The sequence below is a fragment of the Meyerozyma guilliermondii genome, genomic scaffold (genome assembly GCF_000149425.1).
Source record: "Meyerozyma guilliermondii ATCC 6260 scaffold_1 genomic scaffold, whole genome shotgun sequence".
Taxonomy (NCBI): domain Eukaryota; kingdom Fungi; phylum Ascomycota; class Pichiomycetes; order Serinales; family Debaryomycetaceae; genus Meyerozyma; species Meyerozyma guilliermondii.
Window position 1 is genome coordinate 507,961 of NW_001809800.1, and position 15,286 is coordinate 523,246.

At 43.5% G+C, this 15,286-nt stretch overlaps 8 protein-coding genes across 8 annotated transcripts; 3 read left to right on the forward strand and 5 right to left on the reverse strand. All coding sequences in view use genetic code 12, as the record gives it.

Moving 5' to 3' along the window:
- Window positions 1-618: 618 nt before the first annotated feature.
- Window positions 619-1,956, forward strand: PRP42 (mRNA splicing protein; the record flags this gene model as incomplete). Its single annotated transcript, XM_001486855.1, has 1 exon — window positions 619-1,956. The coding sequence occupies one exon, from the start codon at window positions 619-621 to the stop codon at window positions 1,954-1,956; it is 1,338 nt and encodes a 445-aa protein (XP_001486905.2).
- Window positions 1,934-3,562, reverse strand: PGUG_00283 (uncharacterized protein; the record flags this gene model as incomplete). Its single annotated transcript, XM_001486856.1, has 1 exon — window positions 1,934-3,562. One exon carries the CDS (start codon window positions 3,560-3,562, stop codon window positions 1,934-1,936), a length of 1,629 nt encoding a protein of 542 aa, XP_001486906.2.
- A 205-nt stretch (window positions 3,563-3,767) lies between these two features.
- Window positions 3,768-4,310, reverse strand: PGUG_00284 (riboflavin kinase; the record flags this gene model as incomplete). Its single annotated transcript, XM_001486857.1, has 1 exon — window positions 3,768-4,310. One exon carries the CDS (start codon window positions 4,308-4,310, stop codon window positions 3,768-3,770), a length of 543 nt encoding a protein of 180 aa, XP_001486907.2.
- Window positions 4,311-4,405: 95 nt separating this feature from the next.
- Window positions 4,406-5,800, forward strand: ULP2 (SUMO protease; the record flags this gene model as incomplete). The annotated part of the gene is made up of 1 exon (XM_001486858.1): window positions 4,406-5,800. The coding sequence occupies one exon, from the start codon at window positions 4,406-4,408 to the stop codon at window positions 5,798-5,800; it is 1,395 nt and encodes a 464-aa protein (XP_001486908.2).
- A 261-nt stretch (window positions 5,801-6,061) lies between these two features.
- On the reverse strand, window positions 6,062-8,686 carry PGUG_00286 (uncharacterized protein; the record flags this gene model as incomplete). Its single annotated transcript, XM_001486859.1, has 1 exon — window positions 6,062-8,686. One exon carries the CDS (start codon window positions 8,684-8,686, stop codon window positions 6,062-6,064), a length of 2,625 nt encoding a protein of 874 aa, XP_001486909.2.
- A 1,089-nt stretch (window positions 8,687-9,775) lies between these two features.
- On the reverse strand, window positions 9,776-10,918 carry PGUG_00287 (uncharacterized protein; the record flags this gene model as incomplete). Its single annotated transcript, XM_001486860.1, has 1 exon — window positions 9,776-10,918. One exon carries the CDS (start codon window positions 10,916-10,918, stop codon window positions 9,776-9,778), a length of 1,143 nt encoding a protein of 380 aa, XP_001486910.2.
- A 17-nt stretch (window positions 10,919-10,935) lies between these two features.
- Window positions 10,936-13,527, forward strand: SGD1 (Sgd1p; the record flags this gene model as incomplete). The annotated part of the gene is made up of 1 exon (XM_001486861.1): window positions 10,936-13,527. The coding sequence occupies one exon, from the start codon at window positions 10,936-10,938 to the stop codon at window positions 13,525-13,527; it is 2,592 nt and encodes an 863-aa protein (XP_001486911.2).
- A 30-nt stretch (window positions 13,528-13,557) lies between these two features.
- Window positions 13,558-15,264, reverse strand: PGUG_00289 (uncharacterized protein; the record flags this gene model as incomplete). The annotated part of the gene is made up of 1 exon (XM_001486862.1): window positions 13,558-15,264. One exon carries the CDS (start codon window positions 15,262-15,264, stop codon window positions 13,558-13,560), a length of 1,707 nt encoding a protein of 568 aa, XP_001486912.2.
- Window positions 15,265-15,286: the final 22 nt, after the last annotated feature.

Genomic DNA, 15,286 nt, shown 5'->3' on the forward strand with positions numbered 1-15,286 from the left:
GTGTAATTAAGGAGACTAAAGAGACTTAAGTCCTGAATATTCATTATAGAGCATTCGTCAAGATGTCTCTTGGCTCTGTTCTGGAGAGTGCCAAGATAGTTTGGAACCTTCAAATAATAAACATTGGTTCAAATATCAAAATTCTATCTGTAACATGTTATGATTCTGTAAACTTCTTGCTGCTGGAATACGTTCCCAGATGCAAGTTTAGACGATCGTAATTAAATTAAACTGTCGAGTCCAGGCCATTGACTCGATCGGAGCTATCGGAGAAAAAGCCATTGATCTGCTCAACACTCACCAGCCATTCATGTGTATAACTGACTAGACAATGCAAAAAGATGCAATGCAACAAGATGCAATGCAACAAGATGCAATGCAACTACCAATAACTAAACGGATCTGCCCCGCATTAATACGAGATGTCGCATTTCCTGTTTTCCGATAACAATGCGAGACATTCTGAAACTAATCTGAAACGCCCGGGACGGCGCCGCACCCGGACCTCATTTCGCCTAAATCTCCCGTAACCTAGAAGCTCGACCCGCGCGCTGGTGTTTGGCTGGCCCGCAGAATCACGTTATTCTCTGCAAGGGCTCTTCTTGGCAATAATCGGACATGGAGGCTGAACAATCCGGTTGGGGTCGTATTTCGGCGGCACTCGTGGAAAATCCCGAGTCCTTGGACTTATGGGAAAAGCTCATTCGGGAAGTTGAACGGGAAAATGGCGTACCAATATCCAAGGTTTCTTCCGATGAAGCAGTTGAAATTTTACGAACTTGTTACAATGCATTTCTCGAAAAGTTTCCGTTACTTGTCCATTACTGGATCCGTTATGCCCAGTGTGAGTTTAGGTTGGGTTATCACCAAAAGGCAATTATTGTATATGAAAGAGCTTTGGTTCACTTGCGAGCGTCCATCGAATTGTGGACCAACTATCTTCAGTTTCGAGTAGATACAATATCAGATAATGTTGAGGAAATTGCACAACTTTTCGAAACTGCCCGGAAAACAATCGGAAGACATTTTTATGCCCACGAGTTTTATCAACTTTATCTTTCATTCATCAAAAGCTACGCAACAAACGACCCAGAACGACAGTACCATATTCTCCTTCGGACTATAATTGAACAGCCAATTTACCACTACAATTTGTTTGCCAAAATGTTCTTTTCTGCTATCAGCAACCTCAATTCAACCACAATTGGCTACATAGTTCCACCCAAGGCCATTCGAAGCTACAATGGAGATTTTCGTCAAGCATCGATAAAGCTCAAAAAGTTGTTCACAGACGTTTATATCACCACCCAGGCCAAGACACACCAGATCTACTCGTTTGAACGACACTTTCAGCGCCAATACTTTGACCAGACATTCATACCGCAAGCACAACTCAAACAGTGGCATAATTACCTTTCATTTTTGGAACTCAATTTTCCCCATCAGCACACAATTCAGGTGTACGAGCGATGCCTCTTGATAACCGCACCGTACCCTGAGTTCTGGTTGCGTTTTGCCGAGTTCCACATATCGCAGGACCGAATGTTACAGGCGGTTGAAGTTCTCACTCGCGGCATGGTTTATTGTGCGAGCTACAAATTGCTCGTAAAACTTGTGGACGTGGAGTTATCCCTCAAAAATTACACAAGGGCAAGAGACATCCTTACAGAATACGTGAAGGAATCTGCGGCCACACCTATACCCATATTGGAAAAGTTACTCAGTGTTGAAAGCTTGTTCCACACACAAGACAGCACCAAAATGCGAAACTTGTTTCTCCAAATTTTCAAAGAAAGCGATCACCATCGAGTTTCTGAGTTGCTAAACTACTATACATTACCAGAGGAGTTGAAACTGGAGATCCGGAGCCATTTCAACTTGGAATTAAATACAAAAGACGAAGTGAATTTTGACGCAAAGTTCCACCAAAGTCTCATTGGTCCATTACACAATTAAGAACCGTGATACCAATTGCCCACAACCACACGATGACTCCTAGTTTGCGGTCAAGATGCCATTTGTTGAGCGGGATATATGCCAAGTAAAAGAGCATAACCAACAATACTCCCGACGCACTGATTATCAAATTTTGATGAACTTGGAATTGCAACGTTTGTCCAGCAGCATGGACAAGAAGTCCATTGACGCCGATACCAAGTAAGATGAGAATGATGGGTGATCCAAGCAGACAATTGACTCCATAGATGGGATCCACAGTGACAGAAATGGTGATATTGGTGATGATGTCTGTGATGGAATTGCTGATGGAAAACACCACCAAACCAAGCATGTAGTCGCTAATCTTTAGCAACACCCCAAGGTTCTTCAATAGTCGAAGTACAGCCTGCGAGATCTGCGAAATGACCACCATGGACATGTATACTCCAATTATGGAAGCGACCACTTTTCGCAGCCGAGTGTGCTGGTATGCTGCTTCGGTGACAAGAATTGCAACGAGAACTATAGGAACCATAATTTCCCAGTTTTCCGTGAACCCAAATTCAAAGTTAGATACTAGAGGAACCACAGCGGAAAACCATATTCTCAGAATTGGAGTAGAAGAGGTTTCTTCCAGCACTACTGGCACAACCAACGCTAACAATTTTTCAACAAAATCAATAATGCGATGGAATATCCATATGAAAAAATGACGATGAGCGTCTCTATTTTCAAGAATATCAACCACTTCCTCAAAAACTGGACCGTCAGAGCCAACCGAAGAGCCGGACTTGAGAGATAATGGCAGAACGGGACGAAGAAGCTCCGAATTGGAAAAGTTGGAAAAAATTGGCAGTCCTGGAGACAGAAGAGTTGGCAGTTTTGGCAGTTTTGGCAGTCCTGGCAGAAAATTCGGCAGATGGGCCAATTCCCTAGTATATTCCCTGTCCTGTTTCTGCGTAGCTGCCAGCTGGTCGTATTGGCCTAGATAGAAAAGATAAACCACAAACAGTAGCACCATTATCGCACATTCTGCGGTAGTGATTTTCCCGTCCGAAAGAATATACAAGAACAATACGAGCACCGCAACGACCCATGCGAAATCTCGAAGCACCCATCTGCTATCGGTAACAGTAAAAGGACAAAAGAATGAAATCGACCCAATAATCACCGTGAACATCACCATGATGGATCCTATAAGTTGGCCCAAAACCAAGTCCACCGAATTTGAACGTAGTGTAACGTAGTAGCTGACAACGTCTGGGATGGCATTGGTCAATGGAAGAAGCATCACACTTAAAATTCGATTATTCCATCCACAAGCATTGGTGAAATAATTGACATTTGGAAAAAAAAGACTCGCTACGATCAAGCTGAGACATCCAAAGAGTGCTACCAATGCCAAGAATATACCAAAGCAGAAAAACACCGTAAATAACCACGAGGACGCCTGAGGCGAACAATAATAGTATTTTGCAATATTAAAGTAGCCGTCGCAATGTGCTGCAATATAGCTGCAAGTATCTGTATGTCCACGGATATCACAAACTATGTCGCTGGCATGATTCTTGAACACAGAAAGTCCCATAGAACCCCCCATAGAAAGGTCCAGGGAAAGGTTCATACAGAGACAAAATCAGCCAAGAACTGGTTAAAGCAAGTATAGTTTGTCTGCAGGCCAGATCATCGGTTCCGCTGCACGGCTGCCTGCGCCCGCATCATGCACGCTTAAACAAGTCATTCTCGACCTGCAGAAGAAGCTTCACTTACATGAGCTAGCTTGTAATTACATAGACTATCTTCTGACTATATACATTATCTTTTTCCTATCATATTTTCGTCCTATACTTCTCATAACTGGGCTTCGATAATGCGTCTTTGGTGATTTCTATATCCTTATTGATATCTGCAATCAATGCTTCCTTGGTGGTGTAATTGAGTTCGGGCCGGATGTGGCCCATAACTGCATACCGGAGGTCGGCACCGTAGAAGTTTTCCCGGAACTTGTGAATGATATGAACTTCGGCGGTTTTGGTCTCATTATTATAAAATGGATTCCACCCAATCGACATGGCCATTGGGAATGTTTCAAGTTCATCGTCAGCAAGTTTTGTTCCATTATTAAAGTACACTTTTTTCCCATCAGAACGCTGCTTAGCGGCGCATTCTTGATTCCGAGGCACCAATCTGCACCACCCATAATAGATTCCGGTCTCCAATTTATTTAATTCCGAGGTTACTGGAATATTGGCAGTCGGAATTCCAAGCTCGGCCGAACCGCGCCCAAACCCGCTCTCAATTGTCCCGGCCCCAATAATAGGGTATGGCAGCGTGATCTCGTCAGGAATCTTGGTTTCGGGCCTCGAAGTCATGACAAACTGAAGGCTCCTAATTCGAGACGTTTATAGACGCACGTGACTATCACGTGACTCAATACTTAACGGATTCAGGTTCTCCCAAGAAGCTCATGACATCCGAGGTTTCATTTGAGCAGAGTCCTTTGGTAGCGCGGCAGCGACTAAGGCAGCGGTACCAGGCGCGAGAAGGAGCTTCAATTGACGACGAACCAATTCCGGCCGGGAGACAATCCGGTAAACCGGTCCAAACATCCGAGGGACCATCTGCATCTTTCAAAAATCTCCAAACGTTCTTTTTCACAATTATCAATATATTTGTATGGATTTTTGAATTTTTGCCGAGAATGCAAAAGGAGGAAGCTCAGGTATCTGATACGGACAGCTCACTAATTATTCTAGATGTAGTTGAAGATAAAGCACCAGCTTTTGGCAGCAAAGACGTGGAAGAAGCTGCAAAAAAAGACGATGGATTTCTCCACCAGCTGTGGATAGACACCACCGAGGTTCCACACGAGACCCCCCAGTATGGGACATCATTTACCGAAGCCAAAATGTCTCGATATACAGAAGCTCGGACACTAGACCGCAGATATAACCAAATTTTCACCCAAAGTGCATTGAAATCGTCAAGAGATATGAATGAATTCACACCGAAACTTTCCAGAACCGCCTACGACGACTTTGTATCGAAGTATTACTTGCCCCAGGCGCCTCTGAAGTCGCAATACTCGCTCGTGGACACTTTGGTGGACACCTATTTGGCAGATGAGGTGTCGAAGATAGACACTGAAAGAGACCAAAGACGGCATAAAATCACCATTGAGCGAGAAGCTCTCACATCACGGATCGAACCGCTACAAAAGGACCAACTAGCGCTGGTTTTAAAGTACTGGCTGGCACGCAATTCCACCGTTGTAAAGTCTCAGTTCCAAATAGATATCACGGCAAGAGACTTAAGTACTTTGAACGATGGACAATGGCTTAATGATAATGTCATCGACTTCTACTTTAATTTGTTCACTAATAGCAATGTGTTTGGCTGGACCACTCACTTCTATACCACATTGAAGGAACGAGGTTATGCTGGAGTTGCAAGATGGTCCAAACGGAAGAAAGTCGATGTGACTTCCAAAGACTTGATTTTGGTGCCTATCAATATCATGGGAATCCATTGGGCATTGGCGGTGGTTGACAATCGAAACAAGCAGTTTCAGTATTTTGACTCTCTTTCGTCTCATGGAAATCCTCAAGCCTTACTGCTTCTTCGCCAGTATATGAGTGCGGAAGCTGAAAAGCAAAAATCGCCAATTGACTATTCCACATTCAAAATTCGGCCCAGTGAAAAAGCTCCACAGCAACTGAACGGTTACGACTGTGGTGTGTTCATGTGTACTTGTGCTAAATTTTTGGCAAAAGGGTATAAACTCACCTACGGGCAGCGGGACATGAAGGTGATTCGGCGCCGAATGGCCTACGAAATTATACAGGGAAAGTTGTTGAATTGAGCAAAAGTTTACAGGATCCGTCATATTGCATTCACAAGTTCATGCTGCTAATTCTTCAGCTAGTCTTAATGAATAGTCTCATAATGAAGTCTCATAATGCATTAGTCTCATAAATGCATTGTCTTTATACTGCCAAATCATAGTTTTTATCTGCCAATCCATTTAGTCTCATAAAGCATTTAGTCTTCAATGAATTAGTCTCATAATGCATTAGTCTTCAAATGTTAGCCTCATAATGATCACCAAGTCTTTTCTTCAACTTTAAAACCACGAACTCTTCTTGCTCGAAAGACCGCTAATCTTTTCTTCGTAATCGGTGATTTTGTCGGTGGAAGCCACGATTTTGTTCAGAACATAGTCGAGCCGGTTTCTTACTAACCTAGCATCCACGCTCGCAAGCTTGGCAAACTCATCTTCAAGTTTGGCAATCTTGGCATTTTCCAATGCAATCAACTTGTTATAAAGGTCTTCTTCGTAAATGCGGAATATTTTGGGATCTTCCACAAGCGACCGGAATGCTGCTTTGTACAAGGGACGTCCTGTCAGAACTGTGTTCAACACTCCCTTGTCGGAGATCAAGGAAATCAAATCATGTTTCTCCAAAGTTGAAAGTATAGACAAGGAATCAGGAGACTTGAAGAGAGGATCATGGCAGAGGGTCTCATAGGAAATGGACTCTTGTTTCGCCAACAACTTGATAAGCAACCACACTTGAGCGGTGCTCCAGCTGTTCTGAGTCAGCGATGCCAGCAAAAAAAATGTGGTGATTTGCTCCGACGCTTGGCTCACCATTTCTTCCAACGCATCACCAGGAGCTTCTCCCGATCTCATACGTCTCACAAAGGCTTGAAGATCCAACATTCGTCCTCCCAAAGGTTCAAGGCACGAGTCCAATTCATTGACTTGAGCTTGGCTCTCTTTGTTGAGCTGGTTCAACACATAGTGACGAGCCAGTCTCTGCGAAGCATCCGATAACGATATCAGCTTCATTACTTGGTTGGGCAAAGCACTGGTCAAATGCAGCATGCTACCCACATCGTGGGTGAGAATTATAACGTGAGCCAAATTACTCTGAACAAGTTGAGCCGACCACTCGGAAATCATTTTGAAGATGAAGTCCTGGTCTCCATCAGCACGGCCCGCAAATTTATCGATGACAATCACAGGTTTCCGCTCAGGATGCTGCGAAAGATACTCGTCCTCCGAGAGTATATCTTCTGAAGTTGAGTCGCCTTGTTGGCGTCTGCGTTGTCTGAGAACCAGTTTTTTATACTTGGCGTAATCTTGAAGTGCGAGTTTGCGAATAGCCAGCGACGTAAGTCCAAACATATTTTTGAGCTGGGTCTCCTTGGACTCACTCAAGCCGGACTTTTGACCTGTAAGGCCCTGAACACCCAAATCGACAAATTGCGAAATGGAATTTGTCCAAGTAAAAACGGGAAAATAACCCAATTGCTGAGCAGTAGCTTCGATCAAGGCATTATCCGAACGAGATTTCACGAGCGCTTCACAGTCAATGTACAAGAGTTTGTTGCCCAAAATAGGGTCGTCTCGCAAAGTGTGCTCGAGAACGAGCTCTTCTTTGCCCGAGCCCTTTGGTCCTCTAACAATGATAAATGTGTTGATATTTTCGTAGATCCACAACTTGAGCTGCTTGACCTTTTCGTATCGCTCCGACCACAAATCGTTGGGAGCTTCACCCTTTTCTCCTCCAAATTCGTCTTCTTCGTCACACCCAAATTTCAGGTCAAAGTAGTCGTAGCCCAGATCGATCCACCGGCGAACCTGTTCATACGGCAACGAGACAAGTTTCAAAAACTTGTTATCCTTGTAAGAGTCGAGAGCATGGCGGTGAGAGACATTCTGCATGATGAACCATTCACGAATTGGATCGAAAATGAACACAGCTGCCGTGGCCAAGAGTGCCAAAATGATAGGAATTGCAATCCGCTGATGGTTCCCAATAAAGTCAGTAATGTAGTTGACCCTTTTCAAAGGAAGGTACTGGATATGGACCACGGTATTGCCGCTGTTTAGAGTGATTCCCGTAACACAATTTTTGGCACAAATGGCGGATCTGATTTTACGGAAGTGGATCACAGCAGGTTCGGTTCCAGAACCTGGAGCAATATCAATAATGAGTCCATATCGACGGAACAACACGTACAACTCTTCCTCGGTGAGTCTTTCACCTTCAAACTTGACCAGAAGCTTGACACTGGGAAAACGGCGCAAATCCTCAATCCATGGCGTTCCTTTAACTTGAAAACAGCGAGGAAAATGGTTCCAGATTTTGTTCAATGGCCCAACAAGAAACCTTTCGCCGTAAGCCTGTTCGTTCTCCTTTGTATTCTGGCATATGAGGCCCACAAGCTCGCGAGCGGACATGGTGGCTGGCAATTGAAATTTGACAAAAACTCCTCCGTCTCTGCGCATCGGAACAAGTTCAAGAATTCTTACGTCTTTTGGTAAAGGTTCTTTTTCTGTGCTCGAGAGATTCATAACACGTTCACGGATATCATCTTCAGAGCACCTGTTGACCGGAAATAGCAAAGTAAAGTACTGTTTCCACGAATAGCGTGACACTGAGAATGGGTAGATATGATCAAAATACAAAACCACTGCATTTTTCCGGTCGTAATCCAACACCCCGGTATTAGACACCGAATTGTTCACATCTAGCGAGTCTGCTTCTTGCATAACATGCTGGATGTCGGAAGTATAGCGCAAAGATGTTGACGATCTGAACGGTGAAAAACGCAACTTTTCAATCCTTACAGATGAGATACGGCCCCCAGAGGAATACCCGAGGTTCCTGGACGCTGCCAAAGTCGCCAAACGGATCCCTGGACCGCGATTGGCAATGGTGGCAAAAGTACGAATCATGGCAAGGAAGAGAAGATGATTGCGATAAGCGTGAGGAGCGGCTGCGCTACGTGCAGGAATAGACAGATGCGAAGCGAGATACGAAAGTCAAACGGAAAGAAGTGAAAAAAGATTAGAGGAATACTGAAGACATCTGACTCGAGGCACCAGACTTTTGATATGTTTTGACCAGCCTTTATTTGATTTCTTTTGAGGTTTTTATTTTCAAAAAGTGATTTTCTCTGATAATTTGCAGTCAATGAATTCGGAAAATCGTAGTTATTTTTGTAACCAAACTAGCTCTTTGATTATTTTCCGATTCTTAAGTAGTTGAATAGCTCCGAAATCTTTTCTCAAATTCTAGTCTTGCTTAAAAGAAGTTTTGGTGGCTCTTAAGTCTTTCATTTGGAGCTTGAGATTCTGCTTTATTTGAGCTCAATAACGATTACAGAGTTGTACGCTTCATAATTGCATACATCTGATATCAGTCATGGTCCTCTAAGCAATTGTTTGAGGTCAGACTCCAGTATCAAATCATAATTACAATGTCCTTGAAGGCATCTTGAGTCAATAAAAAGTCTGATTACCCTTATATCTGATGTCGAAATTCAGTTAACATTTCACTGCCAAAATGACCAAGGACCCTCTTCACTTCAGTATCGACCTTTTTATTTTTCTAATGTTCTGCTTTTGCAGTCGAAAAAATTCGTATCAGATAAAGAATGCATACTGACTACATGATAGTTGACTTCGTCCAGCCTACTTCTTTCCACAATATCGAATTATTTCCTGAATGTCGTGGAGCACTTCAGTTGTAACAAGTATTAATCAGCCTGAAGTCAAAAACTGAATCTCACCGTAGTGTCTTCTCTATGTACTTAGTCTACAATGTTCCACCCTAGTTCGGTATCATTCGATTGGTCGCTTCGTGCGAACCGAAGTAGATGCGGGTTGTTCTGGGCTTCGCTTTGAATCCCGGAACCACCGTTAGGTTCGGGGATCTTCGAAGAGGCCGGGCACATAAAGTGCTTTGACCTAATTGCGAAAATTTTTGGCTTTTATACCGCGAACATCTGCAGGAATGGTGGGTGGATGAAGATGAAACCTTCACTAATCTAACCCACTTTCCAAATCCTTGAAGAAATCCTGGGTCCGAAGCGGCTCCACCTTGGCCTCTCCATCGCCAACACGCTTGCCGTTCTTGTAGTTGTTTCGGATGTACTCGCGCATGGAATTGAGGGCGGCTTCGCGGCACATTTCCTTCAAGTCTGATCCCGAGTAACCATTGGTCCGCAGAACCACCGCCTCTATATCGAAACTGGGGTCCAAAATAGTATCGCTGAGAATTTTGTCCAAGATCTCGCGGCGCTGGCGGGCTCCGGGTTTTCTGACAGGAAACTGCTTGGGCATCCGTCTCATGAATGCCAGATCAATGTCATTGTGGCGATTGGTAGCGCCCATTACAAGTACCCGGCCATTGGATACGAGACCGTCCCACAAAGTCATGAACTCGGCTTTGAGAAGTGCGCTGACCTCGTGGTCCGACAGCGACCGGTCGCGCAAAAACAGATCGATCTCGTCAATAAATATGATGCACGGCTGGAGCTTGTTGGCGAGAGAAAAGATAGCATCTACAATCTTGTTGCTCTCGCCGTACCATTTGTCCATTATTGTGGACATGCGAACCAGAAGGAAAAACGCACCGCTTTCCTTGGCAATGGCTTTAGCCAACATGGTTTTTCCGCACCCGGGTGGTCCGTAGAAAAGAACTCCTTTGGGAGACAGCACCAAAGTGGAATGGGCAGCAAATAAATCTGGTTCTGTTAAGGGAAGAATGACCAGTTCTTGAAGCTCACTGATAATATCTTCAAGTCCACCAATATCGGCAAAATTCACGGCAATTTCCTCCGGACTCACCAAGTTGTTAAGAAGCAGCTTCTCGTACTCGTTGAGCTTCAAAGACCGTAAGGAAGGGTGAGAACTTTGAAGTCGCTTGAAAATACCGGCACCTTTTTTTCTGTTTTCCTTACTTCCTACAGGTCCATCGCTCTCCAAAAGATGGGTTACCAAGTAGTACATCAGGAGACCTGCTCCCGTGAGGAAGAAAAGATCGCTCAAAACCTTTAGGTCCAACCTGAATTTGAGATCACTGAGCTTCATGTGGCAATTGCGATCGCGATAAAAATTGTGTTGGGGTTGGTACTGCAGAATAGTGAGGTATCTGCAGTCCATTTCTCTATCTGAGATGCTCATCGCAGTTCACATACTAGATGTCGACCCATGGAATACGGCTTCCAGGGCAGATTTTGGATCAAATAAAGACGCTGAGCGGAAACGGCGAGCACGATGAACGCCAGTTTGTAGCCAGGAAGCGTAGAACCAACCGGAAGGATAAGCGCAAGGAAGAACGGCAGATCAAGAAGCAAAAGAGGAGCCAAAATGGAACGAAAAATGGACAAAAGTCCGCAATAAAGCATGAAAATGGTAATTATGGTGCTGAAAGAACACCCAAAAGTGTCAAAGGGACGAAAGAACGACAAAAAAGCCGTAAAAAATTAACCAATGAAGAAGCTCACGATGATGAAAGTGAACTGGAAGTTGGTGAAGAAAGTGATTTTGGAGGGTTTGAAAGCGACGAGAATGACCAAGATACTCTTGGCAGTGCTGATGACTCGGGCGATTTTGACAGCGATTTTGGTGATGATTTTGGAGAGTCCGATGAAGATGACTATGGTGACCTTGAGATGGTGGACAATCCTTTGGAACAACTCCGCAAGATCAAAGCACACAAAGCGAAGGAGAAGGAGGACCCGCTAGAGCAGCTTCGAAAAATCAAAGAAGAGAAGAAGAAAAAGGAATCGAAGAATTCAAAAAAAGAGGAGAGAAAGGCCATCAAGAAATCAAAAAATGAACCGGTTGCTCCGGTCGACAGCCACACTATGAGACAGCTAGAACAGGACGAGCAAGATATAGCGTACTGGTCAAAGAAACTCGGCTTGAAAGGTGGTAAAAAAGGCAAATTGACTGCACAAGATGAGAACGATGTTGTGGGTGGTTTACTTGACGGACTTGATTTTATTGACGAAATAGGTGCTGAAAGTGCTGAGGAGGGAGAAGAAGGTGGAGAAAACTCAGAAGATTTCAATTTGTCAGAAAATGAACTGAATGAATCTTTTTCGTCTGAAAGTGAAAGTGGCTCAGATTCAGATGGTGGCTCAGAAAATCCATATGTGGCTCCTACAAAGTATATTCCACCAGCAGTTCGCAGAGAGCAGGAAAGTGAGTCTTCGGAGAACATTGCTCTCAAACGTGCTATCAAAGGACCATTGAACAAGCTTTCGGAGTCAAACATATCATCTATTGTCAATGAGATCATTGGACAATTTTCTTCAAATCCTCGGCAAATTGTCAACGAAACCATTACTAGTATTGTCATAGACAGTATTGTGCTGCAGGGAAGATTACTAGACACTTTTGTGTATTTGCATGCTGCCGTTGTTGCAGCCATTTATCGCATTCGAGGCATCGATTTTGGAGCTTATTTTATTCAAACTTTAGTGGAAAAATATGATTCCAGCGATGACCAGAATAAAGCGAGATTCAACCTCATCACGCTCTTGTCGTCTGTCTATGCTTTTGGGTTGGTTTCAGCCAACTTAATTTATGATTTTATCAAATTGTTCATCAATGATCTCGGTGAAGATAATGCGGAAATTTTGCTTCGTTTAATAAGAACTTCTGGAAACCAGCTCCGGTCCGAAGACCCTTCGGCGCTCAAGGAAATCGTTGTTCTCACCAACAAAGCCGCTGCAAATATACCAAAAGACCTCAAATCAACCAGACTTCAATTTTTGGTGGAAACCATTTCTTCATTGAAAAATAATAAACTTAAAATACATTCCGAGGCAACTTTCCAGTTGATTACCAGACTCAGAAAATACCTTTCATCCATAAAAAGCTCCAAGCTCAACGATCCCATTCAGGTTTCAATTTCGGATATCAGAAATATCGATACCGTTGGCAAATGGTGGTTGGTCGGTTCAGCATGGAAAGGAAGCAATCAAGAAGAAAAAGAAGACTTCAAAGTCAACGAGCCTGTCGATATGGATCTCTCAGAGCCCAATTGGCTAGAACTAGCAAAAGCTCAACGAATGAATACAGATGTCAGAAGGGCAGTTTTTATTTCAATTATGTCTGCTGAAGACTATATGGACGCTATTACCAAGTTGGACAAGTTAGGCCTCAAAAAAGCCCAGCAAAAGGATATACCTAGAATTCTCATGCACTGTGCCAGCGTGGAGCCGGCGTGGAATCCATACTACGGCTTGCTAGCCAGCAAGCTATGTGAGAGCCATTCACACAGAAAGTCGTTACAGTTCATGTTGTGGGACTTGATAAAAGAGCTCGACGGGTCCCAGGACGATGATTCTGAGCCTGAGGATTTTCCGCTCAATGAAGACCTCGATGATGAACAGCAACTCAAGAGAGCCTTGAATTTGGGACGTCTTTTCGGGTTCCTTTTTTCAGAGGAAAGTCTTCCGTTACACTTGCTCAAAAATGTCAACTTTCTAACAGCAAGTGGAGACTTGACGGTGTTCTTGGAGCTTGCTTTTGTCACATTCTTTGACCGAGTAGCCAAGAAATCCAAGCACGGCAAGTCCATGGACGATTCCCTTCATCTCTCTCTTCTTTCGAAGATGAGCCAAGAGCCCACATTGATGAAGGGTCTCAAACTATTCATTCAAAAGTTGCAAACTAGTGAGTATGTCACTAGTGCCAAGCAGCGGGCACGGGTTGAATGGGGAATTGAATCTGCCACCACAATTCTTGAAGAATTGATTGCCAATTCCGACAATGTGTAGCATTCCAATAAATAGCAGAAGATTAATAGTTTATTCATAGTTTCTTTCCAACACCGCTACGCACTCGACATGTTTCGTTTGCGGAAAAAAGTCAAACCCAATAACTTCATGAACAGTGTACTTTTGCAGCATTGCCGTGAAGTACTGAAGGTCCCTTGCTTGGCTGAAAACGTTGCAACTCACATAAACGATGAGCTTGGGACCAAATTCGTGCAATTGTTGTAGAAAACTTTCATCAGAACCCTTCCGAGAAGGATCTATAATCACCATAGTTTCTTCGGGATTGAGTTTAGCAGACAAGAAACTCTCGTGCTTGAAGATAGCATTCGACGTACCCTCTATGAACTGCACATGCTGCGGTACAGCTAAACCATTTAGCTTAGCATTATGAGTTGCATACTTGATCGCCTGGCGTGAAATCTCAATACCCACAACCTTTCCATTCTTCACATCATTAGCTAAAGATATGCCAAAGAATCCAGAGCCACAGTATGCATCGACAATGTTTCTGATTCCTTTGGAAGACATCGAATAACGAACAAAGTCAACCACATCCGGCAAAATTGACGAATTTACTTGAAAAAATTCATTGGCAGGAAACTGAAATATTGACTCTCCAATCTTTTCAGTGCACACTTTCTTTGAGTCTGTCAAACAAGTTTTGGACGATTCTCCAGTTTGAGAGTTTATGCGCAAGCTCTCACGAAGAAACAAGGTGGCTCCTTTTTGCTTTGCTTCGTTTTCGTAGTTGGCCATTATGGAATTTTGAGTTTCTTCACGTACTTCAGAGAGTGCACTTTCAACGGTGGAAGTGGCTAGAGGACACTCGTGAATATCAACGATTCCCTTGTCTTTGCTAGAGTGCTGAAACCCAATATTCGGCACAGTTTTATTGGTGAAATTTTCTCGTTGAAAATGATAATGCGGCGTTAGTTTGCTTCGGTACGCATACTGTAAAGGAGAAGGAACAACCATCCCAAACGTATCTGGCGACCATGGTTGATCAGGGAATAAAAATTTGTACGCTTTTTGAATTGTAGCTTGTTTCAATTTCAATTGTTCGTCGTAGCTTACCATTTGGAACTGACACCCGGAGCAGCTGTCAAAATGTGAGCAAACAATTAAATCGTTGTTACGTAGTGGACTTGTCTCTGTATTGAAGCCTATCACCTCAGCTTCAGCAAAAAAACGATAGAGACGCTTAACTTGAATTTTGACATTATCACCAACAAGAGCTTTTGGTATTTGTACCACAGTAAAACCTGTCTCAGCGTATCCAAGGTAAGCACCTTTCGAAATTAAAGCTAATCCATCACCGTTTGCAGTCTGGTAGAGTACGGTTGCGTCAAGCTGAATAACGGGTCTTGATCTTCTATTATTAAACTGTTCAATTGTGTCCGAACCATTCTCCACAACCTCGAGATTGAGTGCTTGTTGTGAAAGAAAGTCTGCTATTTCCATCTGAAAGATGTTGTCACTTGCAGCTAAGTCCGCGAAGCTCGAATTTTTCACTCGAGTCTTACGTGCTTGTTTCATAGTTCTTCTTGTTCTGGTATCGTAAGCATGATATTTAGCAAAGGTATTAGTAGTGTATGATCTCACAATAAGCGAATGTCGTATTCGGCATAACTTCACTCGAGAAAGCATTTGGCTCACAGCTTTTTTTTCAGGCTGCAAATCAATATTTCCGGGACTGCAGGTAACATCAAGCAGCAGTATCGACTGCAACATCTTCATCTGGATACTCACGGAGGTCCAA